Genomic DNA, 26070 nt, shown 5'->3' with positions numbered 1-26070 from the left:
ACCACAGCCACAACTAGGGAGTAAGCGCTGGGACTGAGCGCAATTCAGCAGGATGGTCCGTCTAAGGGAGATTCCCCGGACTGCGGCGTTTGCCTGGTCCCCTGGAGCTGGTGTGCCTTTTGTTGTGACCGGAACTCGAGCTGGTGCAGTTGATGCAGATTTTTCTGATGAAACTAAACTGGAGCTTTGGGATTTGAGTCTGGACAATCTTGAGCAAGGTGTCGAGCTTCAACCAGTTGCCAGTATTAGTACGGATTCTCGGTGAGTTATTAGCTTGGAGCCCCCTTATAGACTGAGACTAATTCTGCCGTTCTAGGTTTAATGATATTGCCTGGGCACCTGCGAGCGCGGAACATCCGAAAGGTATTATTGCTGGAGCACTTGATAATGGCTCCTTAGACTTGTGGGATGCGGAGAAGCTTATGAAAGGGGCCGATGATGCATTTATGTCACGGACAACGAAACATACAGGCGCGATCAAGTCTCTTCAATTCAATCCTTTAAAGCCACAAATTCTTGCTACGGCTGGCACAAAGGGGGAGCTATTCGTTTACGATGTCAACGATATTTCAAACCCCTTTAGACTGGGTACAGCCGCAGCACGGTCTGACGATCTTGAATGTGTCGCCTGGAACAGGAAAGTGCCACATATTCTTGCAACAGGAGGAACTGGTGGTTTTGTGACCATTTGGGATCTAAAAACGAAGAAGGCGTCCCTTACCCTGAATAATGCTCGGAAGGCCGTTAGTGCAATTACTTGGGACCCCAATAATGCCACAAAGCTCCTTACTGCCACTCCCGACGATTCCAGCCCAGCCATCCTACTGTGGGATCTTCGAAATTCGAACGCACCCGAGCGCACATTGCAAGGGCATGATCAGGGCATCCTCTCACTCTCATGGTGCCAGGAAGATAGCGACCTCTTATTGTCATGCGGGAAAGATAACAAGACAATCGTGTGGAACCCTCAGACTGGAGAACGCTATGGCGAATTCCCTGAGGCCACCAACTGGACATTCCAAACCAGGTTCAACCCTCATAACCCAGCTCTCTCTGCTACTGCTTCTTTCGACGGCAAAATATCTATTCAGACACTCCAGAATACAAACCCCACAGCCACGCAGACTCCAGTACAAGGCTCCGTCGATGCAGAGGACTTCTTTACTAAGGCCCAAACCCAACCACAAGGGGCGTCATTCTCACTGAAGAAGGCCCCGAAGTGGCTAGAGCGACCCGCGGGTGTCTCTTTCGGCTTCGGAGGAAAGGTGGTGAGCTTTGGTTTATCGCCAGCTGTCGCGGGCCAGCACCGATCATCTAAGGTCCAAATATCCAATTTTTCTGTAGATTCTGATATCGGCTCAGCGACCAAGGCCTTCGATGATGCTATTGTAGCCGGCAACATCGCTAGCATTTGTGAATCCCACATAGCCGAGGCGAAATCAGAGGATGAGAAGGCGGATTGGAAGGTTATCGAGACTCTGGTAACTGAAAATCCTCGCAAGAAGATCATAGAATACCTGGGGTTCACCGAAGAGGTGGATGAAGCTGTTAACGGTGTTGCCAGTTTGGATTTGGATGAGCCTAAGAAGTTGGAGAAGCCCGAGGAAGATATGAATGGCGCGGCAGCACGGAAAAACAGTCGACTTTCAGGCTTGTTCGCAGATGGTGCAGAGGGAGATGACTTCTTGTCGACAATAACAGCAACCAAGGGTGCAAAGACTGACAATCCATTCTCATTATTCTCTGACGCCGACTCATCCTCGGACAAGGAGATTACTAAGGCTCTAATGCTTGGCCAATTTGAAAAGGCGATGACCATTTGTCTTAAGGAGGATCGAATTGCAGACGGACTCATTATCGCCAATTGCGGCGGTCAGGAACTACTTGAAAAAGCCCAGTCTGCGTACTTATCCCGCAAGGCAGATGGACCAAATTATCTACGTCTGCTCTCTTCCGTTATTGGCAAAAACCTATGGGATATTGTTTACAATGCGGATCTCTCAAACTGGAAGGAGTCTATGGCTACGTTGTGCACATATGCCGACCCAAATGAGTTCCCAGACTTGTGCGAGGCATTCGGCGACAGAATCTTGGAGACTGGATCTCTAAAAGATGCATCATTTTGCTATTTGGTGGGATCAAAACTTGAAAAGGTCATCAGCATCTGGATCACAGAGCTACAAGAGGCGGAGACAGCTGGCATCAAAGATCTCACCGGAGACTCGTCCTTTTCTGTGCATGCTCGCTCACTACAGAACTTCATCGAGAAGGTGACAGTGTTTAGGGACGTCACAAAGTTTCAGGATACTGAGCGGGAGCTAGCTAGTGGCTGGAAACTTGGGGCACTCTATGAGAAGTATACCGAATATGCGGATATTGTTGCCGCTCACGGGCACTTGTCAATCGCTGAGCGGTATTTGGATCTTTTGCCAACACAATACCCTGCGGCCGAAGTTGCACGAAACCGAGTGAAATTGGCTTCTAGAAAGGCAACGTCGAAACCAGTTCATCAAGCTGCGGCTATGAAGAGTGCACCGCGTGCCCAGTCAGCCTTTGGTTATCAACCAATGGGTACTCCGGCTGCCATGCCCTCACAGCCAGCTCCTGCTCCGTATGCACCACCAGCGGTCACCACCCCTCACAATCCATATGCACCACAAGCGAACACATACGCTCCTCAGCAAGGATACCAACAGGCACAGGCACAGCCTGGTTATGGAGCACCTGGCTATGGTTCAGGTTATGGGGCTGCTCCCTATGGAACACCCCAACCGAATTCATTCGGTGCACCTCCTCCACGGTCAACTCCATCTGCGCCTCCACCTTCTAGAGCAAAAGATATGACGAATTGGAATGACACCCCAATGGTAACCAAACCAACACCTGCGAGACGGAGCACACCAGTAACTCATGGTACCCCATCTCCATTCCCCAACCAGCAAAACCTTTCCATGCCTCCTCCAACAGCTCCCTTCGGCGGTCCAAGAGCAACTCCTACACCACCCCCACCACCACCGAAGGGCCCTGCCCCTCCCCATATGAATACGCTATTGTCTAGTGGACCTCCTCAATCCTTCCAACAGTCAAGTAGGCCATCATCTGCTGCGAACATGTATGCCCCACAATCCGGTTCACCCGCCCAGCAATTCGCTCCACCAGCACCTCCCCCAACTATCCCTCGGGGTCCATCACCGTATAATCAACCTCCAGCAGGGCCACCTCCGTCAAGCAGATATGCTCCCGCTCCTAGTCCACAGCAGTTCTCGCAGCCCCCACCCCAACAGCCTCCCCCACCATCTCAAGCGGGTGCTAGACCACCACCGCCAGCCAATCCATATGCCCCCCCAAGGGCAGGCACACAGGGCCAGTTTGCTCCATCGCAATCACCATATGAGACCTCTCAGCCGAACCCTCCACCTCCTCAGGGCCCCCCCCAAGGTTCAATGCCACCGACTGGCCCACCCAAGGCTCCTCAACCAGCTGCAGCCCCATCTAAGCCCAGGCATCCTGCCGGTGATCGATCACACATTCCTCCCAACGCCCAACGAGTATTTGAAATATTCAACAGTGATATGCAGAGAGTCGCATCAAAAGCCCCTCCTTCTTTCGCCGCGCAGGTTAAGGACACCCAAAAGCGACTCAATATCTTGTTTGATCATCTCAACAATGAGGAACTAGTGAAACCGGATACTGTTGAGAGACTGGATGAGCTCGCTCAGTCGCTGGCTGCAAAGAATTACGATGTTGCTTCGAGACTGCAAGTGGATATACAACGCGAGAAGACAGACGAATGTGGAAACTGGATGGTAAGTTGAGCTAACCCGTTATTCATCAATCACTAATGATTTTCCAGGTTGGGGTTAAACGCTTAGTTAGCATGAGTAAGGTTACCCCTTAGTTGAGCGAGGCTACAAACGGTAGATGAAGATAGGTTGTGCCATGGTGGAATTGGAGATGAAGAATGACGAAAGGATGGACTTGTAGCATAAAGCATGGATTTTGCAGCGATAGCGCGTAGATCGTTTCCGTCAATCATCACTCATGGCTCGCATGGCGCTAGGATGTAACGATTGTTTGCGGAGGAGGCTGTTTCATCTGATCCTAGTGCATCCATAAGAGAAGGGCATGTATTACAGTGCAGTGTACAGTTTAACCTATATTACATTGCGCCCATAAGGATTGGAACGCATATTATCATGTGCTGTAGGAAAGATGACCGGATTACTACCCGCTACTTTATCGTTCTCCCTTGGTATCACATGTAGGTGACGGTGCCTTTAAGCGACCCAATTGACAAGAGGCCATTAGTCGGCTGCTCGTGGGCTTATTATCTTTATGACTTCTATTTTTTTTGGAAGATTTTATTAATCGTTAGCTACCTAGGTGTAGGTACGGAGAGAGAGAGGTAGGGACTTAAGTAGAGATGTAACACTTTATAGTAGTACCTAGGTACCTAGGTGCTTTGGTGACTGTAGAGCCTGTATTCGTACCAAGTTGGTGGTTATCGGGAAGACGGCAAAATAATAGCGAACAAAGTCCTTTAGGCTGTGTATACGTACATAGGTAGTATATGGTTTGCCAAGGCGATCTCTAGGATGTACTTGGTAATAATCATAAGATATCCTCTGACACTGACATTTGTGGCACTTATCCACAGCTAATAATAATAAGCTTCCCCCTCACAATTCAAGTCCTATTTGAACTATAATTGTAATAACTTGCACTTGCACTTGTACTTGTACATCTACGCCCCCCGGATGCCGAAAACCGTCCCCGACGCTCACCGCCAACCGGGCACGTGCTGATAACACCCGTGACTCGCGGCCAATGAGCGCTCCGATAATCGGCTTCCCCTCCATGATTTGATTTGATCATCCTTGAATGTTTTTCTGCGCTCCCCCACAATCCAAGAGCCACCAGAGCAGAGTCATAATAATAAGAAAGAGGCGAAGACCAGACATTTCTCGAGTACATATACTAGTCATCCCCATAGTCTACCTCCCGATCTCCATCTTGATCTCCCTCTCCCTTAATTTATAAACCCGCCAGCTCGATACATACCAGTACTCGTATCTTCTTATTTTTCACCGAGCATCGCCACCCCACTACGCTTTATCCACCGCCCACAATGTGCCCTTCGTGCGAACCAGAGCCCGTCGCCAACGGGGCCACCAACGGACATGCTAATGGCCAAACCAACGGCAATGGCACGTCAAGTGCAACTGGCAGCGGTATGCACTCCCAATTGCAGTATATCCAAGCCCTATGATAGTCTAACGCTTGATAAGATCATCCAGGCTTCACAGCCATCGAGACCAAATCAAACCCACATCACCGGTCCAACCCATACCAACCAGTCGGCGACTTCTTGAGCAACGTGAACAACTTCAAGATCATCGAGAGCACCCTCCGCGAGGGCGAGCAATTCGCCAATGCATTCTTCGATACTGAGACCAAGATCAAGATCGCCTTGGCGCTCGACGATTTTGGTGTTGACTACGTGAGTCATGACAAATATTGAATATATGGTTTTGGAACAGTGTTCTGACTAGAGGATACAGATTGAGTTGACTTCGCCTGCCGCATCCGAGCAATCAAGGCTTGACTGCGAGGCAATTTGCAAGCTGGGATTGAAGGCTAAGGTCAGTAATGCCGTGCATCGACGTTAATCCAGCGCATATACTAAAGGGCATATAGGTTCTTACCCATATCCGATGCCATATGGACGATGCTAGAATTGCTGTCAAGACTGGTGTTGACGGAGTGTGAGATAATCGACCCCGAGTTATAATCATGCTTGCTAAACTGGCTTAGTGATGTTGTTATCGGCACTTCATCATACTTGATGGAGCACTCCCACGGAAAGGACATGACATATATCACCAACACCGCTATCGAAGTTATCAACTACGTCAAGTCACATAACATCGAAATTAGATTTTCCAGTGAAGACTCTTTCCGGTCAAATCTTGTCGACCTCCTCTCCATTTATTCTACAGTTGATAAGATCGGTGTCAACCGAGTTGGTATCGCTGATACCGTCGGCTGTGCCTCCCCCAGACAAGTCTATGACCTGATCAGAACACTCCGTGGCGTTGTTGGCTGCGATATTGAGACACATTTCCACAACGATACTGGCTGTGCAATTGCAAATGCCTATTGTGCTCTCGAAGCCGGTGCCACCCATATCGACACTTCAGTCCTGGGTATCGGTGAGCGAAATGGTATTACCCCTCTCGGTGGCCTTATGGCACGCATGATTGTTGCCGACAGAGATTATGTTATGGGCAAGTACAAGTTGCACAAGCTCAAGGAGATTGAGGATCTCGTTGCACAAGCTGTTGAGGTCAACATCCCATTCAACAACTACGTGACTGGCTTCTGCGCATTCACCCACAAGGCGGGCATCCACGCCAAGGCCATTCTCAACAACCCATCAACTTACGAGATCATCAACCCTGCTGATTTCGGCATGACGAGATATATCCACATTGCCTCGCGATTGACTGGTAAGTTCTTCTTGGCCCATATCAGGTCCACTTTTCTCTAACTTCGATCATAGGATGGAATGCTATCAAGTCAAGAGCTACTCAATTGAACCTTCACATGACAGATGAGCAATATAAGCAATGCACAGTTAAGATCAAGGCCATGGCAGACGTACGGCCTCTCGCCATCGACGATACCGATAGTATCATCAGCGCTTTCCACCGAGGACTCAAGCTGGGCACAGACGTCCCACTGCTACCAGATCTGACTGAGGAGGAGCAGAAGCTGCTTGACGAGAAGGTCAAGGCTGATGCGATTGTGGCATAGAACTGTATCCTTGCCCAGTTAATTTTGTAAAGAAAATAAAAAGCGTTCCATCCGGAAGCGCGCTTTGGGGTTTTTCCTGCTCATTATATCAGGTTGTGCATGGTTCATTGATTAAGGATTATATTTTTTTTAACCCCCAACATGAACACAGCTGTTGGTGAACATATGGTGTTGGCTACCACTACAACTCAAGAGTTCTAGAACTAAGACCACTGTTAGAAAAGAGATTCCTGCAAGTTTGATTGCTCAATATACCACGTTAAATTGAAAATATAAGACCATGCATGTGTTTTAGGTCAACTAAATGGAGTACTTCGCCTTGGTCTGCAATGCAATGCTCTTATGCTCAAACTGTTCATACGATAGACCTCCCTATGCAGCTTACAATCATCCATGCATCGAGACAATGCAATGTAGGGTCATACATCCGTATTGATTAACGCCAGCAATCCCGTCTGCAAGACGACCTTGCGATATCTGAGCCGAAGCGGGAAATACCTCTAACTCGAACGATGTTCACATAAGCCTCTAGAAGTAACAAGGTAAATTGTATCAAAACGCCCCTAATTAATACACCATAGTCTAAGTCATCCGATGCGTTGTACAAGCAGCTAGCCAAGCCAGAAATACTGCCCCTTATCCCCCTTCACAACGCCGTGGATGTATTGTAAGCAAGTCTAGCGTATCCATCCTTATGCTGTGTGTTCTAGCCTGTGGAGAGGACACTGCCCTTCTGATTCTCCTTCGATCCCCAATTCCAATTCACGCCCCATAAGATACCCTAGCCCAAGACTCCAGCATTTAAGCAGTTCCATCCTCCCCAAAGCGTCGATTTTTCCCACGATACCTATAGGTATTTATGAGACAGCAGTCTCTACCGCACCCCTTTTCGACTTCACCACACCAATCTTGCCCGCAATATCGCCCAAGCCAATGCTTCCCGCGCGTGGCGTAGGGCCCAATTCCCACGTCCCTAGAGCCGTTGTCGCGAACGGTATCGTGTAGACGATTTCCTGCGCGCTTGTAACCCCGTTGATCGTGACTAGTGAAAGAGCGGTTGTGATGGTGGGATATTGAGATGCCACGGGCGTCGGGGCGGGGATGGCCCCTACTCCCCCTACGGCGCCTTGTGCGAGGGCGTGTGAGATCAGGGACAAGAGCCCGAGTGTTGAGAGATGGAGATGCATCGTTTGCGGATGGATGGGGGATGAGGTGGCGAGAGCGGATATGTATGTGGATGGGAGGGTAGTGGCCCTGTAGGTTGGAATGAGGTGTATCTCTGTGGATCGTGCGATTAATTGATTGTTCACGGCCGAGGGCTTGGTGATATCGTAATACAGCGGATGGAAGGGATGGTATTTGTATCCCTTGGTTGGTGTATTGAGAGAGCGTTGATGCAAGCGTAACTGTGATCTCGGGTTCTGCGCACTGATCTTCGGGGTATTGCAGGATTGGAGAAACGACAGTGAAGGTGTTTGGCAAATGCGAAGGAAATTGTGTCGATAGCGAGTGTGGGTAATGACAGTCTTGGGGTCTTCAAGGGAGAATTGCAGGTCACGGCCGAAACTATGGAGTTCCCAATTTCCAGATTAAGGAATTACATCATGTGACCTATCCCTGTCTAGAAACACATGATCTAGGAAAGGGCACCTGCAAAATTATACATACCTTAGGTACATTTGTAAGTAAGCATACCCGAAGGAAGTTTAGGTTAGTGTCTGTATCTGTGTTGAACTTATACTATTTATAAGGTCAAATTAATGCTATGCCAGTGATGCGTGTCTAGAATTTCCACTATAGCCCGGGTAAAGGGATGTATAGCGTTAGCAAACGAGTAGGAGTTCATTTCATTGACGCGTACTAGGACCCATAATTCGAGGTAGTTCCAAGTGATCGATAATATAGAAAGGCTAGCAGAAGCCGGGAATATTCATGAAATAATAATCTCTTGACCTAGTCGGGTGGTGGTGGAAACATGGAACAACTACTGTTCTCGACGGGAACTAGAATATGTCTCCTAGATATCGACCATTTTCCAGAGGAGAGAGAGCCTAGGTAGGCAGCCGCTGTATAAAACCCAAGCAGACATCATCCTTACAGATGTAGTGCAGCATGTGAAATTGATAGATCCCATGAATACTCGAGGGAAATATGTGGTTGCCTGTTGTACTGTACAGCCGCGGAAACACTGGTCCAACTTGGACCTTGAACCTCGACAATCAGAGCAGGGAGGATAAGATATATTAATAGGACTTCGTTCCGGAGGACGTATTCTTTGAATTCCAAATAGCGAGCATTGAAACAGTAGCTGTCGGGCGACGGACGGTTGCAGGTAATGCCCGAGCCAGATGGATGATGATCGTGTACTGGACGCCTTACTTAATTGACGGTATTATAGCTCCGGACTCCGGATTATACTCGTAAGATATGTACGGGACTGGACTTCGTTTGGAACATGACCAACATCACGGTCTTTGTCTCTGCGCAGCTTGCACTATTCCAGGAGTAGGAGTACATGTACAGTACAGTAGCTGAAAACAGGAGAAACGACGAAGACGGTGGCGGGTGATTGGGCGCATGGCCAAGCTAGATTGGATGACCTAAGCCCACGCCTCGCGTAGCAGCAGGATCTCAGCCACCCGTGACCAGCCACAGCCAGCAATCGGCGAATCCTGACTGACTGACTGACTAAGGTACTGAGAGAGACTGAGACTGAACCTGAACCTGAACCCACCGCCGCCGCCGCCGCCGCCTGCACACACTACACGCAGAGAACACACACGCACCCCAACCCAAACCCCAAGCCCGCCAACTGCTGCTACCACTATCACTATCAGAGATCGGATCGCAAAACAATGGCACACAACAACCCCAATCTTGCTCTAATCAAAGCAAGCCCGTCGCCCTCCCCGACCCATCCGCCATGACTTGAGCCCGCCACCGCACAACATCTTCATCTCCCCCCTTCTCCCCCCAACATCATCACCATCACCATCATCATCCATCCGCACTCACCGGCTTCAAGGTCACTCCTAATTTTGCTGTTCCACCCGCCCCAGCTCGGGTCAGGCCAGAAGAACCGCGACGATCAAGGTACGTGAACCCGCAAAAAAAGCCCTTCGCCCTTCAACCACCACCCCAACGCCTTCTGACACGCAACTCTTCTATTTAGTCGCACTCCCTCCCGCCAACTCTTCCACGCCGACTTTCTCCCTCGCAACACCACCCATCATCGCCATCAATCCCCCACGATGCCCCCATCAAACCCAAATAAACCTGCAACCGTCTCCGCTGCACGGCGGAAGTCGTCCAAGGGCAGCAGCCTCATTGTCACCTTGACCCTCTCGCCCAAGGCGCTGGAGCGCTTCGCTCCCCCTTCGTCGCCGGCCAACGACGAGGTGGTCAAAGAGGAAATTGAAAACGAGGAATCCCCATCAAAGGACTCGCCGGCCTCGTCGACATCAAACACCCTGCCCGTCGCACCCAGCTCCAATGATGACAACAAGTCAGAGTCGACCAACACGCCCGTCCCTACCGACACCACTCCGGCGCCGTCGTCGATGCCTCCGCCGACGGAGGGCGTGAAGAAGAAGGGCGTGAAGAGGTCTGCTGCGGTTGCACTAGGCCCCGATGGACTGCCAATTCCGAAAGTTAGAGGCAAGCCTGGTCCGAAGAAGAAGGCAAGATTGTAAGTACATCGTCATCTCATTCACCCGTCTCTGGCTACTTCTGCACGGTGCGGTTTACTGCATCATCCACCGTCGCATTTGTCGGACGCCTTCTTGCAGATAGTCCCATTGGGATTTAAATCTAGCGTCACAATTTGCTAACGTTTACTTTCTAGGGAGGATGGAACAATCGATCACTCTGCCACCGCCTCTAGGGGCGCAACTGGCGCAGCCGCTCATAAGCTTGGGCCCAAGGCGAATCAAGGTGCAATCAATGCCGGCCTCAGGGCGCTCGACAGAAGCGGCAAATCGTGCCGCAAATGGAACAAGGGCGGCTTCTCACTCAAGAGCTTCACCGGCGTGGTTTGGGAAATTCCACGATGGAAGGCTCCACCAAAGGTCGTCGTCCAAGGAAGCACGGAAGATCAGCCATCTGGAGACAGCAGCAAGGAGAACAAGGATAGCCAACTTGCGAGCGAGAAGAGCAACAATGGCCTGGATGTGGAGATGGCGAGCTCGCCTGCTCCATCCCTCCCATCAGCGCAACCTACGCCTGAGGTTGCAGCATCAGCATAGATCAAGCGATCAATAGAGCTCAAAGGATGCTGCTCGAGGCATCTGTACAACAGTTTTCGATTGAAATTGGCGTTTTGGTAGCAGCCTGGTCTACCGTCATAGGACTGCTAGATTGTTCGGCTCCTCCAAGGAGCGTCACACTGTATTATTGTTTCAACTATCTTGGTCTTGTCGGAAAAGCTCGTGGGGCGTTGGATGCTAAGCATTAAAGGGACTGCGATCAAATGGTGATACTGGCGTTATATCGGGAGATAATTGATTGCAGGCTGGCATTACTGTATAGGTGCTCAAGAATTTGAACAAGAATTTCCAAGCTCATGCACTCACTCACTCACTCACTGTCCATTCGCCCTGTCCACTTACTGACGCCTCTATGATGGGAGGCCAGGTGAAATGTTCCTGTCTCTCTGAGATTACACGGTCGATGACTCTTCCCGACCATCCGTTTGTTTTTACCTTGGAGAAGAACTGTATGCTTTCGTTTCTACGAGAAAACAATGCAAGCTGGTCACATTATGTGTGTTCCCGAAAGTACTTCTCACCACCACTAGGACATCCCGAGAGTAGATCCACTGCAGATAGAATATAGTTTGCCACTCGAGAATACCACGCACTTCTAGCGATATTTCGAGTATTCCAGAACGAAGATAGACATCAGAGAATATTTTACTCTTCTTGCCACTCTACATAACACCTTGCGTAGTATTCTTGACATGTTGAAGGCGTTCCGGATTTTACGTACTTCAAGGCCGCCTTTTCCAAGGTCTCCAAGCAGCCTCGAGGCGGTCACCAGGCTCTGCACATTTGATCACCCGGACTCGAAAAACTCGTCGTAAACACGGATAAGTCTAAAATATCCGTCTCGCTTTCAACTCAGGCATGTACTATGTACTATATATATACTCTGTACTTTCATGTTTGCCTTCCGGGTGCGGTCTCGTGACGCTCTCGGGGGATGTTCCCCACCAATGGCCTGGAAAGGGCCTAGCTCGGCGAGAGTGTACTTACTCACGCTCCAGCAGCTGCCGGCGCCATGTATTCATCACCATCTCCATCGTCGTTCAATCCATAGCGCCCATGCTCCAGAACCCGTTTCCAACACGAACACGTCCGACGACATGAACCTACTGGTTGGGATGCAGCTCTGGTAGAGCTTCAGAGGGCATCTTAGTTTCACATTCCCATCTCTCCTGCATTTATAATCGGATCTTGCTGGCCATGAACACACCTTCACATTCACACTCACCAGCCTCCCCACCTACGCCTCGTCATCCGCTATCCCAACACCAGATCTGACGACGCGGCACCACTTCTCCACAATCCTTCCAGCTACCAAAGCAGGCTTCTTCCTGTGCTGTCTTTTTCCTGCTGTCATAGCCCAGCAATAACCCCTCCACCCTCCAAACTTGCCATCAAATCGGTAACATGGCCAACTCATACCCTTCGGGCTCGCCGGGGGTTCCAGATTCGAGCATGCCGACTGGGGCTCCCGGATTCATGCCACGAAGGTCCTCGTATGCCTCAGTCGTTTCCGGAACTGCTCCACCAATGTCACAATCATTCCAGCAGCCACTAAGATCGGGTGCCTTCTCACACCTACTCAACCAAAATGCCGACTTCAACTACGATCCAAACTATCAATATCTGAGCGGGCATATGCGATACGATTCTAGAGCGTACGATATGGACTTCGGCGCAAATGGGGCTTACCATGGACGGTCTGGATCCTTGGGGCGGAATGGATATCTACCTAGCTTTTCGAGTGCATATGGGTCGGTCATGAATGGGACTGGATATAGCGTCTTTGGGATTGGGCATAACGACTATTTCTTCGTGCCCTCGTATCTGCGTGGCTCGAAATACGTCCAGAAGCTAGAAGAAGCACACAAGGCGAAAATCCAGGCTCATAAAGATAATGCCTCTGCTCAGTCCTCCCAAGCGGGGTCGCTGTCCACGAGCGCGAGCAGCGTAAATCTGCATGCGAAGATGCCTGCCTCCCACCGGGGCATAGCTTACGAGGTTATTGAGAAATCTCCGCCTGAAGACGGCACCTTAGCACCCTTACCCTCGAGATGGAATAGCCAGGACAAGTATGGGGGGCTGGAGGTCTTATCAGATGGGCAGGAGGTTAAATTTACGGCGCAAAAGACTGATCGGGATCGGGATCACGAAGCATGTGCCATCAGGGCGGATCACCCCATGCCCCCGCAATGCGGAATTTATTATTTCGAAGTAACCATCATGTCACGCAAGCGGGAAGAGTAAGCCTCTCGCTCTTTGAATTTTTTTTTTCTCTTCTCCGTATATTCGTAACCTGACACTTGATATAGAAGCTCTATTGGCATCGGATTCTCGAGTAAGGATGTACCGTTATCGAGACTACCTGGATGGGAACCGGAATCATGGGCGTATCACGGCGACGATGGACACTCATTCGGTTGCCAGAGCACCGGCAAGCATTACGGACCACCATTTGCAGCTGGTGATATTATTGGTTGTGGTGTAAATTTTAGAACTGGATCTGCTTTCTTCACCAAAAATGGAGATCATTTAGGTTCGTAACCGGCATGCCCCTTTTGAGTGGCGCCTTCGTGGGACATTTAGAGTTTACTAACAGTAACCCAGGTACTGCCTTCCGCGAGATAAAGGGGAAGCTCTTTCCCTCGGTAGGAATGAAGAAGTCAGGCGAGCATATTAGAGTGAATTTCGGGCAAAGTCCATTTGTCTTTGACATTGATGGCATGATGTCGGTCAGTCCTATCTCCTCCACCGAACTCCGGCCAACTGGCCAGCCCACCTTTGGAGCAGGGACTCCTTCCAGCTCCTACCATCGGAGACTCAGAGAATTCCTCGCATCAGCGACGACCTTTGTCCCTGCTGGTGTGGGCGAAGGTCTCCGGTCGTGGTTAAAGACTTCTATGCTGGTCAACCGATCTGAATCCAGTGGGTCCGGATGAATATTGTTGCTAACGTTGCCCCCCCCCTGCAGGCCGAGAAAACCAAAATTTATCAAGAGATCGGAGAGACAAGGTATGTCCTGGTGCTCGATCTGCGGAACCTGAGAACTGAGATCTGACACATTGCAGTACCGCGAAACTTGCTCCTCCTCTGAACGAGACCGAACTGATACAATCACTGGTATGTGTCGAGCGAGAGCCGTGTCTTCCCTATTTCTAACACTGTTAGGTCCTTCAATTCTTGAGCCATGAGGGTTACGTAGAAACCGCCAGGGGGTTTGCAGACGAAGTGCACTCAGAAAGAAAAGCCCTAACCCTGGATCCCAACGTAGAGCTTGAGACCTTCGACATTAAGGAAGATGAGGATGCTGGTCATCGGCAGCGTAAGTATTCCAGCCAACTTCAGTTTTGATAGAAATTAACATTCCAAAAGGGATCCGTGCTGCTATCTTAGAGGGCGATGTCGAAAGAGCTCTAAAGTACACTAACGCCTTCTACCCTCAAGTCCTTAAGGAGAATGAGCACGTTTACTTCCGGTTAAGATGTCGAAGATTCATCGAGATGATTCGGCAGGGCGCTGAAATGCAGAACCCCACTGCTACGCCCGCCGCCAAGAAGAGTAATGGCCATAGCGGGGATTGGTACGATGATATTATCAACCACGAGATGGAACTAGACGACCAGCAACCACAAGGAAATAACTGGGATCGCATGGATACGGAAGAATCATCCGAGAACCAGATGCAGTATCAGCAACTATTGCAAGAGACGCTCGCATATGGAAAGGATCTCCAAGCCGAGTTCAAAGATGATCCACGAAGGGAGGTTAGCAAAGCTCTCGAGGAGGCTTTTGCCCTGATAGCATACACAGATCCTCTCAACGCAAAGGAAGTTTCTCATCTATTAGACCCCAAGGGCCGAGTCGCTGTTGCGGAGGAGTTAAACTCCGCAATCTTGTGTAAGTCCCATACCCTACCTACATATACCACCCTATACATCCTAACATCATCCAGCATCCCTCGGTAAATCCTCGTCCGCCGCCCTGGAACAGCTCTACCAGCAAACCAGCGTTCTCCTCGAAGAGTTGCGGGAAGGCGGTGGCCACGGCGCTTTCGTAAATATTGACGACTTTGCACGACCCAAACCCGGCATCTGATAGGCCATGGACACTGGATTTTTCTCCCCACTCTCTTCTTAGGCGTTATGACCCTGCTACAGGGCGAAAGCATTGCATTACGGATACGGTGTATACGGGGGCGCCGTTGCAACTCAGTTTATTGTTTTGTTCCCAATTTGCTATTTTCCTCTCTTGAACCTGCATCTAGCCCTATTATTGTGAGTGTGCGGGGGGCAGGCTTGCAGGTTAGGTGGAATTACGCTGGAGGGGTTTGTTTCCGGGTCGGATGTTTTTTTTTTATCATTGCTGGTAAGCGAGAAATACGGGGGGTGTTGTGCTTTTTGTTACTTTGCCTTTGCCGGCTTTTCTTGCTTGCGAGCCAAACGATAAGAGAGCCTAGAGATTTGCGGAATGGGAATAGCGCACCGTTTTGTGTTTTTGGTGAGTACAAAACCTAGCAGCTAGTAGCTAGCCAGCGAGCACTTAAATAGGAGAATACCAGAGCTTCTTTTCCAAATAAAAAAACTCGAAATGGGTCGCTTGAATGATGCATCTAAGGAATGCATCCTTGGTGGAATGGGAGCTTACTATAGGGATTGTACGTAAGTACAACTTATATGCCTACCTACCTATCTCTATCTACTCAAACCCACTACAAAAAACCCCCTACTAGAATATAATTTCCAAGCTGTTTGTATTTGTGTTCCTTCTATTGCTCTTTTCCTATCTAAGATAGCTTTGATAAATCCCACATTTTCCAATCATTTGAAGACCACTTTTATTATTTTTATATAGACCCGCTTAAAGGGAAAAATTAAAAATTTCTTCGTGATATTTTTTTTTGCCACCTGGATTTATTATGGAATGAAGAGAAATACAGTAAGGAGTTTAGTTTATGTGCGGTATTTGTGGGGAAAGGGTTGGGTTTAGGAGGGAGGTTATTAAATTGGACTAGAGGGAGGGGAGTTTAGGCTGGATCGTATTTAATAGTTTTTTGTTCTAGTGATGGAAAACTGGCAGCTTATTTTGCTAATAGGGAATGAGCTTTATGCTGGGGTCGGTGAAGGGAAAAGTACCAAGTATATAGAGTATTAGATATGACACCCTCTTACGAACACATTCACTATTATTATCTCGTAAAAAGGTGGAGGAGTGAGATAGCAGAAAGAAGTGAGAATATATGAGGTATGACATAAATAATGTACACCTGCTGCTACTTACTTTCAAAGTAAAAACAAGATTTCCTCCTAGGTATCCATTATCCCTATAAATACGCCCGTCCCAAAGCGCCGAATGAAATATGCTAGAAATACATGCTATCCTCCCTCGTAAAAAAAATCAACGTAGACAGACCGCAGGGCAAAAATCAGAAATAATAGTCTTTCCTCCCTCCCTTTCTCCCTCTGAACCTGTAAAAACCTTGACACAAATTTCCACCCAGTAAATATATATCGATGAAAGAGGAAAGAAGTCTTTCTATCGCAAAACAGCTAATCGAACACAGCATATAGAACGCAAACAAAGAATCGGCGGGTATTCTTGTAGGGTTCGGCCGAGGGGGGACGGCGGCTAGATGCCCACGGCTTCCAAGTCGCGCATTAGGACGGCCATTTGGGCACGCTTCGCTGCCTCGGCTACTAAGTTGAAGTCTCGTAGGAAGGGCTCGGCGGATTGTTGGGGTGCGTATTGGGCGTGTGTTTGTGCTTGGGTTTGGGCTTGGACTTGGTGGGGCTGTGCCTGTGTGTTCGAGGCTGAGGGAGCGCCTGTTTGCGATTGTGTGCGGTAGGACGATGACGCGGATGTCGTCGATGTCGAGGGGTTGAAGTATGAGGGGTGGGTTCGCGAGGAGCCGTTGAGGGTCGGCGAGGAGAGTGGTGCTTCCATGTTTGATTTCTTTTTCTGTATTGGAATTGATATGTGCAGTATTATGTTGGAGAGGGCGAGTGAGGATAGATAGTTGTAGATGATCAGTGGTTGTTGGATCGAGGGGTGGGGCTGTCCGAATGCCTGCCTGTGCGTTCTCACGAGAGCAGAATGAACGAATGCGCCGCAAGTGCGCGGAGAGGAAGAGAGGGATGCGGCAGGTTTTCTATCTGGATAGGATACGAGTATCTCGAGGACGAGGCCGTGAGAAGGAAAAGCTGGGAGTAATTGTAGGGTAGGAAGATAGTGTTGTAACTTGTAATAAGTTTGCAGATGAGATTGTCTCTGCCCCGCCGACACAGCGCAGATGGCTTTCGGGCCTTGTAGTCCCGAGCCCTGACGAGCGGTTTCGTAACACCTCGGGATAGTATGGATATGGACAGCCTGGGGTAGCGGTGTCGCAATGCCACAGGCTAATAGATGGCGGCTGTTGGAGCTGCGGGCGATAGGGTTCGATAGGAGCGGATAGGGTTTGGCTACTGTACGAGGCTACCTGGATCGTCGGTGGCGTCGTACGACAGATCGATGCACTCTGCACTCTTTAAGCTGCTTGCTGGCCGCCGGGATCTTCGCCGCACACCCGCGCAGTAATGTATAATATTTAAAGGATTCGAAAGCCGAGGTAGACGGGGAGGAGGCGGAGGTTGTTATAGGCAAGCTATAAAGAAAAGAAATGGTTGGCACGGGGAGTCTGGGGAGGCGATGCGAATGGAATGATGTAGTTCCCTTAGCTAGGCAGAAGCCAACCTCCGGAAGCGGCCAGCAATTCGGACGATCACCAGCACGCAAGAAGGGTCCGGCGCAATAAAGAACTTCACTAGACGATTTGCAGTCGCGGAAACCTGGAGAAGTGGAGTACTGGAGATGGATGATCGTCTCATCCATTGTGTCCATGAGTCCATGGTTCGAGACCTGTCGCTCTACTTCGTAAGTAGAAGCATAATCACGGCCATAGAGAGCCTAGATGCTCCCGAAAGTTAAAGACCGATCGATCTTCCTGCAGGATGGATGTAAATGTAGATACCCATGGCAATGGCAATGGCAATGCCGATACAGTCAGATGCAAGAGAAGAGAGCCGATATCAGAAATTCTCGGGACGATGGCCTCGGCATCAGACCTCGGGTAGAACTGGTGAAAGCGTCAATAGACCTGTACTACATAAGAGGATTTAATGCCAACTCGAGTACTTCGTATATACCTTACGAGTATGACAGTACCTTGACTATGGCATGAGAAGAGCCGCTATTCGGGAGCTCCGGTCCAGACCCCTGGCCTTGCTTCTATAGTGCCTGGTAAGTACGAGGAGCCTCGAAACAAACGTACATTACTCTCGAGATGCAATATATATTATATACATATAATATAATATAATATATTCCAGTTGCACTGCGCCGGCTGAGCGCGAGATGTAGAACTCAGGCGAGGCTCTACCTCGTAAGTACCGGTGCTCCTTGCATTGATTGCCCCTGCATACGCAATATCATATGTACTATGACAGCTCGCCTACTCGGTACGCGTTTGTACACCTGCACGTCTCGTCCCGTCTCCGTCCAAAGATTCCCTCTTATCTGTTCATTTGTCCAATTCTTCCCCAATGCCGCCAAAACCTCGCGACAAAAGGGGCGCGGATGAAGACTCTTCTGCTGGTCAGAGTCTGGCCCCGGCTCTCTCCCGGCAGTCCAGGAAATTTGCAAACCTCTTCGCTATTCCGCCCCCGGTAAAAGCCCTCTTCGACTATGTCCCAGTCCTCGTATATCCCCCAAATGAGCTTCCGCGACGCGCCCCGAAGCCAGCGAAGATCCCGAGCCTTTATGTCTTTAGCAATAAGGAAGATGCCGCCGCCGGCCGGCCGTCTTTCAATCCCAGTTGCTTGAAGTGGCAGGTGCGTTAACTAAGAAAAGAAACATCTCGAGGTGCGGACTTAATCTGACTGGCATGTATAGGCATTTCTAAATATCGCTGGTGTCAAACACCGTTTGGTCCACTCGAGCAATCATGCTTCTCCCACGGGCGCACTGCCATTCCTGCTTCCCGCTGCGTCTGCGTCTACTTCCGACACATCTCAAGATACCTACCCCATCCCCTCCAACAAGCTAGTTAAATATGCGGAAGACCACGGTGCAAGCGTGGAAGAGTCTTCGAACCTGCGCTATGAAGCATACCAAGCCCTTCTTGACCAGCGAATACGGAGCGCCTGGGTATGTTTTCAAGCCCTTTGGGGCCCCAATTTTCCAAACCCTGCTCTAACTCCATTCAGCTCTACACTCTCTATCTCGAGCCCTTAAACTTTAATGCAGTTGCATACCCACTTTACGTATCATCAGCCTCCACAAACCCCCTCGTCCGAGCTTCAATATCCCACCAGCTTCGAGCTGCCGCGGAAGCCGAGCTCCTCAAGCATTCCTCCATAATTGATATAGACGATCTATACAGCGAAGCAGACAAGGCGTTTGAAGCACTCTCTATACTACTTGGTGAAGACACATGGTTTTTTGGGAGCGAGAAACCTACGTTGTTTGATGCGAGTATATTTGCGTATACCCATTTATTGCTAGATGATAGTATGGGGTGGAAGGAGGATAAGCTCTCGGGGGCGTTGAGGAGAAGGGAAAATCTTGCACAACATCAGGAGCGGTTGCTTGTACGATATTTCGGTGGGTAATGAGTAACATGAACACTAAAATATTCATCGCCTTGAGATCAGGTGTTTCAGGTGATTTACTCTCGGTTTCCATGTTGGTAGATTTGCCGTCGCTCAGGGGCTTGAACAGGTCGTTGCTCACTCAGTGGTGGGATTTATGCGATCTGATGAAGCAATATTAGTGAGGCGAAGTCGACTCTCCCAGCAACTCGAAGCCTTCGGAGAATTATTCAAAACCCAGTTAGTTTAGTCAACAGCTTTCGGTGCCCCAAGTTTATGAGCTTTTGAGGAGCTCGCATGGATAATAAACGAGCGCACTAAGACGCAAAATCCCAAGAATGTCTCAGTTAGGGGGTCATTTATCATCTCTAAATAGCTCAAGTACTAAAAGGACAAATCCTACCAATGTCCCAGTTTGAAGAAAACGTCTATGATCTCTAGATATCTCAACTAACCCGTTATTTCAATAAGACTGGGAGTCCAGTTCTTTTATAGCTCACAACTAGAGCAGTAATAGTCTGCCGCAAGCTGTGATTCCAAAAGATCACAGCCTGCTTCTTTGCTACTACCGCAAGCAAATACTATTAGTCTTATGAGCGTATTAGAGTTGGATTAACTTGGTCCAGCCTTTCATAGGCATCTTGGTACGGGGAAAGAGGTAAAATGTTTCTCATAGTCCTTTAGAGACCTAGGCATGGAGCGCTGAGAACGTGATAATCACCTTCTATAACGTTCTACATACGTATATACTTGATCATATAGCGTTGTGTATAGCTACGTGTTGCTCTTCTTTAACAGGGCTTTGTCTTTTGGTGGGGTAATCTTTTGTGCAGGATCAATGGGGCAGGTTAGGGAGAGTAAAAACTCCTCGTAAGGAGATAATGTTCCTACTGGGGTAAATATCTCAGATTCATTGAGAGTTTGCTAATAATAGCTTGGAAAGTTGCAGACCTTGGATAAGGTCATGGTATTAGCACTCCGGAGGGCCGCTCTTTTCATGTCCCCCATTTTTGCCTCACTATTAACTTAACCTAATTGAGTAATGGCCAGTACGGAATCCATGGTGCAGTTGCAGATGTACTACAAGCCCGTACAGAAATTCTTGCAAAAGCTATTAAGGGAATAAATAGAGAGTTACTCGAAACCAAGGAGCTATAAGCGCATTTCGGTACTATTTCTGTAGTAAGAAATCCTATTTTTATTGGGAAAGTCTTCCTTAAAACACCGATTTGTTCTACGAGTAGGCTATACAGGGAATAATAAGACATACAAGGAGGAAATTCTACAAATGAAGTCTAGCAAAATAATTTTATTAGAAGGCAGCACAAGGAAGGATATAAATATATAATTATCTAATTCCCGACTAAACAAATTGCGAGTAGTTGATTTTGATATTGGTTTCGTAGTTGTTCTCAACCGATCGCCGTAGCAGATAGCATCACAACCTCCAGAATTAACAACTCACGATTCCACCCGCAGAAGGACAAGCATTTCCCAATAACACATAATTTGTTAGACATGCGAATTGGCAGAAATGAGTGGCTCCCGTGCAATTACTCGCGCTGCCACCCTGGCAAGGCGTACAGTCCACGTCAAGATGTTTCCAACACCCAGAACATTTCCTGAGCGTCGGGAAGTCCTCCGAGTTATGGAACAACTCGGTGAAGTGGAAATGTTCCGTTCATTGAAGGTACATGAGCGTTGTCCCACAATTATCTAACTGTTCAATGGCTGACCGCTCCGATTTCCAGTACCACCCAAAGGCTCCTGTGCCAAACGCCTTCCTCTCGATGTTCAGAACCGAAGCCGCCGCGGTTGCAGCTCTGAACCAAAGCCCAATCCGCTATCGCCTTATGCCCAATGACTCTCAATCCGAAGATCCTTCTACAGAAACTCTTCTTGGCTCAACTCTCACTCCGCCTGACCACGCGCCAGCAGAGCCATCCACCGCGAAGCCCAACGACGAGAAGATTTTCGAACTCCACATATCAACCACCACAATCGATCATGAAAGGTACCTCAGATCCCCATCGACAAATCCACTCTACGGGCCCTTTATACCAATCAGTCCCGTCAAGTCCTATATCGCAGCTTCGTTAGATGCCGTAATATCACCCTCGATGTGGGCTCCTGGCTTGAAAGACTGGGAGACGGACGGCTCACAGCTCGGAGGCGGGAAAGTGGCGGATTTGGAGTCCGAGCCTGGCCAGTCGATGCCGGTGACAAGTATTGAGTGGAGGGTTAATCGAAGGCAGACGAGGAGACGGGAGAAATTGATACCGAAAGTGATGATGGGGCTGAAGAATTTAAGGCAAGAATGGGAGGCTGAGCAGGAGCTCAAGCTGGGGAAACCCGTCAAGTCAGCTGCCTCATGAATTGAAGCTTGATGGCTATCCGCGCTTCTATATATTATTTGGCCCCTCTCTTCCTAGGAACCCCGCGGAGACTATGCTAGGGATTACTAGGACGATATTCCCGATTTCTGAGCCATCATTGCTGGAAAGCATGGTGCCATTGCATAGAAGGAATCCATGGCTCAATTGAACCAAGTTTGGGCTATCCTAGAGCTCCGGTGCCTTCAATGCCCGTAGGGAGATGAATTTCGGTTCGCCACAAGTCCCACTGGAAAATATCGATTCGCTGGCCAGGGTATCTACGAGGCTGCCTTCATGACTAGCTAATTGCTATGTCTCTGCCTCCTAGACTGATGAGGCTCGATCTACCCGAGTGAAGTTGCAGCTGCTCTGCCTATACGGCTTTGGTATTTGAGGGTCAACCAATGCGGTTCATGGTCCATCATTTAAAGAAACTCGATAGACCAAAAGACCAAAAGACCAAAAGAATGTCGGCTTGTTATAGGAGAGGCAGCTGGCACTCAAGTGTTGTGGCGTCTGGGGGGGGGGGGACCCAAATCATGTGTATACAGGAGTGTCTTGGACCTAGTTGTGGGAGGGTATTGAGCCCGTATAAATAGTAAAACAGAGGAGCTAGTACTAGATCCTCTATGGAGGCAGGCAAAGAATAGAATTATGTATATGGAAGTAAAGAATAGGGATATCGTGTGGTGATTAGCTGAAAGACATTGAAGCAGCTTTCGCCATGGTGCATACGTGTATGGCTATTTGTGCAACCGGGAGCTTTTAATATATTTGTTGCTAACTTTATTTCACATTGCAGGACAGTTGATATCGTTGCCAAGTCTTCTAAACAGCTCCTTAATTTCTGGTAAGTAGTCAAGCACGACGAGCAAGACGGAATCTGAACCATTGCTTTAAAAGGTTCATTACAAACAGGAACGTACGGAGGTAATTCGATTGCTCTGGTATTTGCACCGGAGGGTGTCAAGGAATTTTGGAAGGCCCACGAAAACGTCATCTATGCCCTTGCTATCGACGGGAAATATGTAATATTGATGTTGTCTAAACTATATATTGTCTCCCGGGAGTATATACTGGATACCATCTCCAAGCGGTTGCACGGCAAGGGCTGTTCGCTTAGTCATCGACTGTCAACCGCGTTTCTTAGCACCGTCCACTTGCCAGCCTAGGGTACTCCGTACCTTACCTTAGGTAAGGTAAGGTACCTTGGGAATAAAGCTTCCCCATACAGCTGTACCGCGACTCGACATAAATCCAGATGTTAGATCGCGTTGTCGAGGATCGCGTCCACAACAACCGTGATGGATTCATCGAATCCATCAAAGAAGATGACATCTGCCGTCTAGCGTCCTCATACCACAATAGCGAACCATGTACTATTTTCAAACCGCCTGTCCGGGGGAGCTATAACATCTGCTTCTTCGTTCGATTCTGCTCTCTTAGCTCAGACAATGAAACCATCAGCGATGGAGAAAAATGCGAGGAAGGGGATTCTTGGGTAGTTCGTGTGCCTCTGTCGCCGTGTCTGTCTTTCGAGGCGCACGAAAAGCTGGAGAGCGAAGTTGCGACGATGCAGTAGGTCGTCTCTGGCGAGACTCATGCGTGTTAACCTGATGAACTTTTTTCGTACTCCCTAGGCTTATTGCTGAAAAGACGAATATTCCGATCCCCCGAATCCATGTGTATTCCCTTGCTCAAGAAAAAGGTCCTTATAATATCGCCTCGTTCGTTATCCTCGACTACATCGAAGGCCGGACGCTGTTCGATGTCAGATTCAAGACTTTGTTAGACGACCAGCGAAGACACCTCTACGAACAACTAGCCTCTATCTATATCCACCTTAGGCGGCTGGAGTTCTCGTCTATTGGCATCCTCTCTCGTGGCTCTGACGGGTTCGACGTCCGGAAGAAGCCGATGTCAATCAGCATAAATGAACAGGAGCTGGAAGGCTTGCAGTCCTCGCGCATCCAGGCCGAGTACGGTAGCTGCAAAGGCGTTCTAACGTCAGCGAGTGACTATGTGTCAATGTTGCTACGCATTGCATGGAACGCATTCGAAAAAGGCAGGAAGAGCGTTTATAGTGAGGAGGACGGCAACGAAACTCTCTACCACTTCCACTAGTTCTCTCAGTTTGCGGAGAAAAAGTGGCTAAATCCGAAGCTAGATAGTGGCCCCTTTGTATTGGTTCATGGCGACTTGAACCCGTACAATTTGATAGTCAACGAAAATATGGATATTGTAGCTCTTCTTGACTGGGAGTGGAGCCGCGTTGTCCCACTGCAGTTTTTCATGCCTCCCACATGGCTCACCAGTCTAGAAACCGATGACCTAGCCTGGCCCTTTCGCTACTCGCGGTATGTCAACGAGTTGGATAAGTTTCGAACCGTCGTTAGAGACCAAGAGTTGAAAACTTACGGTGAGGGGTTGTTATCAAATGACTGGGCGGGAGTGCATGAAAACGGTGGTATTCTAATTGCAGCAGCATTGGAAAACTGGACTGATATAGACTATTTCGCGGGACGATACCTCGACAAGTTCCTCTATCAACGGAAGGGTCTCGAAGATCGGATAGGGGAGTTCATGAAACAGGATCCAGCTCGCCGGACCCTTGTGACAAGGAAGATTCGCGACTGGGCGGCTTATCGAGCGGAGCGAAAGCGCCTCGGGGTCGAAGATCCCGCTGACGATGAGATAGAGATCGTGGAAATGGCACCGTTGACTAGATGCCCTTGGGATCATTTTACTTCCATTACACCACGACTATTCACATGGTGGTTGGGTGAAAAGGCGGGCCTGTCCCCAAGAGTAGATCAAATTCTCTCAAAAGTTGCTATGGGAGGTGGCACAATCGTCCTTCTGGCTGGAATATCCTATATCATTTGGAACCGTATAGCTAAATACCCGTTCTCGCTCTAGATGAGATTGCCTGCTTTTTGCTCTCCGCGCTCTCTACATTAGCTTCTCCAGACCCTCCAACTCCTCGACAACCTGCGTGTAATCCTCCTGCAATCGCTCTATAGCCATTTCATGAATCTCAATGGCTTCTTCGTGGCTGAACTTGGGTGTCTCCCTTTCTTTGGCTCGCGTCTCTTTCGCCGCTCTTGAGGACGAATGCATGGAATCCTGGGTCTTTCCGTCCATTAAATCCAGGAGAATCTGCATTCCTTCCTTTTCCGCCCGTATTTTCTCAATCAAGTCATCCCTTCTATCTCTCAGGCTTTTAAGTTCCTCACACTCGAGCGTCGAGGATGGTCCCGGACATTCTGTGTTTCTATTGTTGTCGTTAAACTGTAATTCTGACACTTTGCCAGCATCTTCTAACCTGTTTGGCCGGTACACTAAAGCTATGAGGCTATGGGGATATGGTTTCAAGGAACGTGGTGAGAGACACTGAAGATGTGAGCAAGATGACGAGGTATTAAAGAGACACTAAAGCTTTCAGAGCCGTGCGTGAAGTTATCTTTCTTTCTAAGTTAAGTGCGGGTATAGCCGTTCTGGCGGGGTATTTTGCTTGACCCCGGACTGCGCTAAACCACGTCACTTTGCTCACACCGACTACGAGGAGCATAGGTACAGTACTTGTTCTCAGCCAACCCAATCAGTTTCCATTCAACCACCAGCGTGGGTTAGCCGTAAATCCCGTATTACTCCAATAAGCACTTCCCAATACCCCGGGAGGCAAGACAACTCTGATGTTAACCAGCAGTGCTAACTGCACCATCATTCCTTGGAACTCAGATTCTAGTTTGACGCTAATCTCGAGATACTTTAGGACCTATAGATAAGGAAGGGGTTTCTGAGAGCGGCGCCTGCGCATGGTTGGTTGAGAAGCTTGGGGAAATTGGTTGCCCAACCTACCCCGATCAGCAGACCATGTCCATATCCAACAATGAATAAAGTTTAACTCAATAGCCGCCGTAACTTTAGAGACATGAAAGTTCCTCTAAATATATTGAGTCCCGATTGAGTAGATGGTAGCACTGAGATCAAATA

General features: G+C 48.9%; 9 protein-coding genes across 9 annotated transcripts; 7 read left to right on the top strand and 2 right to left on the bottom strand.

Annotated features, from left to right (window-relative positions):
- Positions 1-52: 52 nt before the first annotated feature.
- Positions 53-3898, top strand: BP5553_00347 (uncharacterized protein; the record flags this gene model as incomplete). Its single annotated transcript, XM_032008970.1, has 3 exons — positions 53-261; positions 317-3806; positions 3854-3898. The coding sequence occupies 3 exons, from the start codon at positions 53-55 to the stop codon at positions 3896-3898; spliced, it is 3744 nt and encodes a 1247-aa protein (XP_031873024.1).
- A 1230-nt stretch (positions 3899-5128) lies between these two features.
- Positions 5129-6816, top strand: BP5553_00346 (putative Homocitrate synthase, mitochondrial; the record flags this gene model as incomplete). Its single annotated transcript, XM_032008969.1, has 6 exons — positions 5129-5231; positions 5289-5500; positions 5562-5642; positions 5698-5765; positions 5815-6509; positions 6563-6816. 6 exons carry the CDS (start codon positions 5129-5131, stop codon positions 6814-6816), a joined length of 1413 nt encoding a protein of 470 aa, XP_031873023.1.
- An 857-nt stretch (positions 6817-7673) lies between these two features.
- On the bottom strand, positions 7674-8003 carry BP5553_00345 (uncharacterized protein; the record flags this gene model as incomplete). The annotated part of the gene is made up of 1 exon (XM_032008968.1): positions 7674-8003. One exon carries the CDS (start codon positions 8001-8003, stop codon positions 7674-7676), a length of 330 nt encoding a protein of 109 aa, XP_031873022.1.
- Positions 8004-10067: 2064 nt separating this feature from the next.
- BP5553_00344 (Uncharacterized protein) lies at positions 10068-11060 on the top strand (the record flags this gene model as incomplete). Its single annotated transcript, XM_032008967.1, has 2 exons — positions 10068-10504; positions 10661-11060. 2 exons carry the CDS (start codon positions 10068-10070, stop codon positions 11058-11060), a joined length of 837 nt encoding a protein of 278 aa, XP_031873021.1.
- A 1425-nt stretch (positions 11061-12485) lies between these two features.
- Positions 12486-15173, top strand: BP5553_00343 (Uncharacterized protein; the record flags this gene model as incomplete). The annotated part of the gene is made up of 8 exons (XM_032008966.1): positions 12486-13321; positions 13391-13614; positions 13686-13984; positions 14050-14090; positions 14147-14198; positions 14247-14400; positions 14451-14975; positions 15031-15173. 8 exons carry the CDS (start codon positions 12486-12488, stop codon positions 15171-15173), a joined length of 2274 nt encoding a protein of 757 aa, XP_031873020.1.
- Positions 15174-16703: 1530 nt separating this feature from the next.
- BP5553_00342 (uncharacterized protein) lies at positions 16704-17018 on the bottom strand (the record flags this gene model as incomplete). Its single annotated transcript, XM_032008965.1, has 1 exon — positions 16704-17018. The coding sequence occupies one exon, from the start codon at positions 17016-17018 to the stop codon at positions 16704-16706; it is 315 nt and encodes a 104-aa protein (XP_031873019.1).
- A 1634-nt stretch (positions 17019-18652) lies between these two features.
- On the top strand, positions 18653-19720 carry BP5553_00341 (Uncharacterized protein; the record flags this gene model as incomplete). The annotated part of the gene is made up of 3 exons (XM_032008964.1): positions 18653-18940; positions 19002-19256; positions 19316-19720. 3 exons carry the CDS (start codon positions 18653-18655, stop codon positions 19718-19720), a joined length of 948 nt encoding a protein of 315 aa, XP_031873018.1.
- Positions 19721-21233: 1513 nt separating this feature from the next.
- Positions 21234-22074, top strand: BP5553_00340 (Uncharacterized protein; the record flags this gene model as incomplete). Its single annotated transcript, XM_032008963.1, has 2 exons — positions 21234-21389; positions 21451-22074. The coding sequence occupies 2 exons, from the start codon at positions 21234-21236 to the stop codon at positions 22072-22074; spliced, it is 780 nt and encodes a 259-aa protein (XP_031873017.1).
- Positions 22075-23335: 1261 nt separating this feature from the next.
- Positions 23336-24993, top strand: BP5553_00339 (Uncharacterized protein; the record flags this gene model as incomplete). The annotated part of the gene is made up of 3 exons (XM_032008962.1): positions 23336-23652; positions 23715-24150; positions 24199-24993. The coding sequence occupies 3 exons, from the start codon at positions 23336-23338 to the stop codon at positions 24991-24993; spliced, it is 1548 nt and encodes a 515-aa protein (XP_031873016.1).
- Positions 24994-26070: the final 1077 nt, after the last annotated feature.

The sequence above is a fragment of the Venustampulla echinocandica genome, assembly GCF_003357145.1.
Source record: "Venustampulla echinocandica strain BP 5553 chromosome Unknown scaffold_0, whole genome shotgun sequence".
NCBI classification, from domain to species: Eukaryota; Fungi; Ascomycota; class Leotiomycetes; order Helotiales; family Pleuroascaceae; genus Venustampulla; species Venustampulla echinocandica.
The sequence above is the reverse complement of the archived record's forward strand: the minus strand, read 5'-3'. Positions and strand labels throughout refer to the sequence as shown.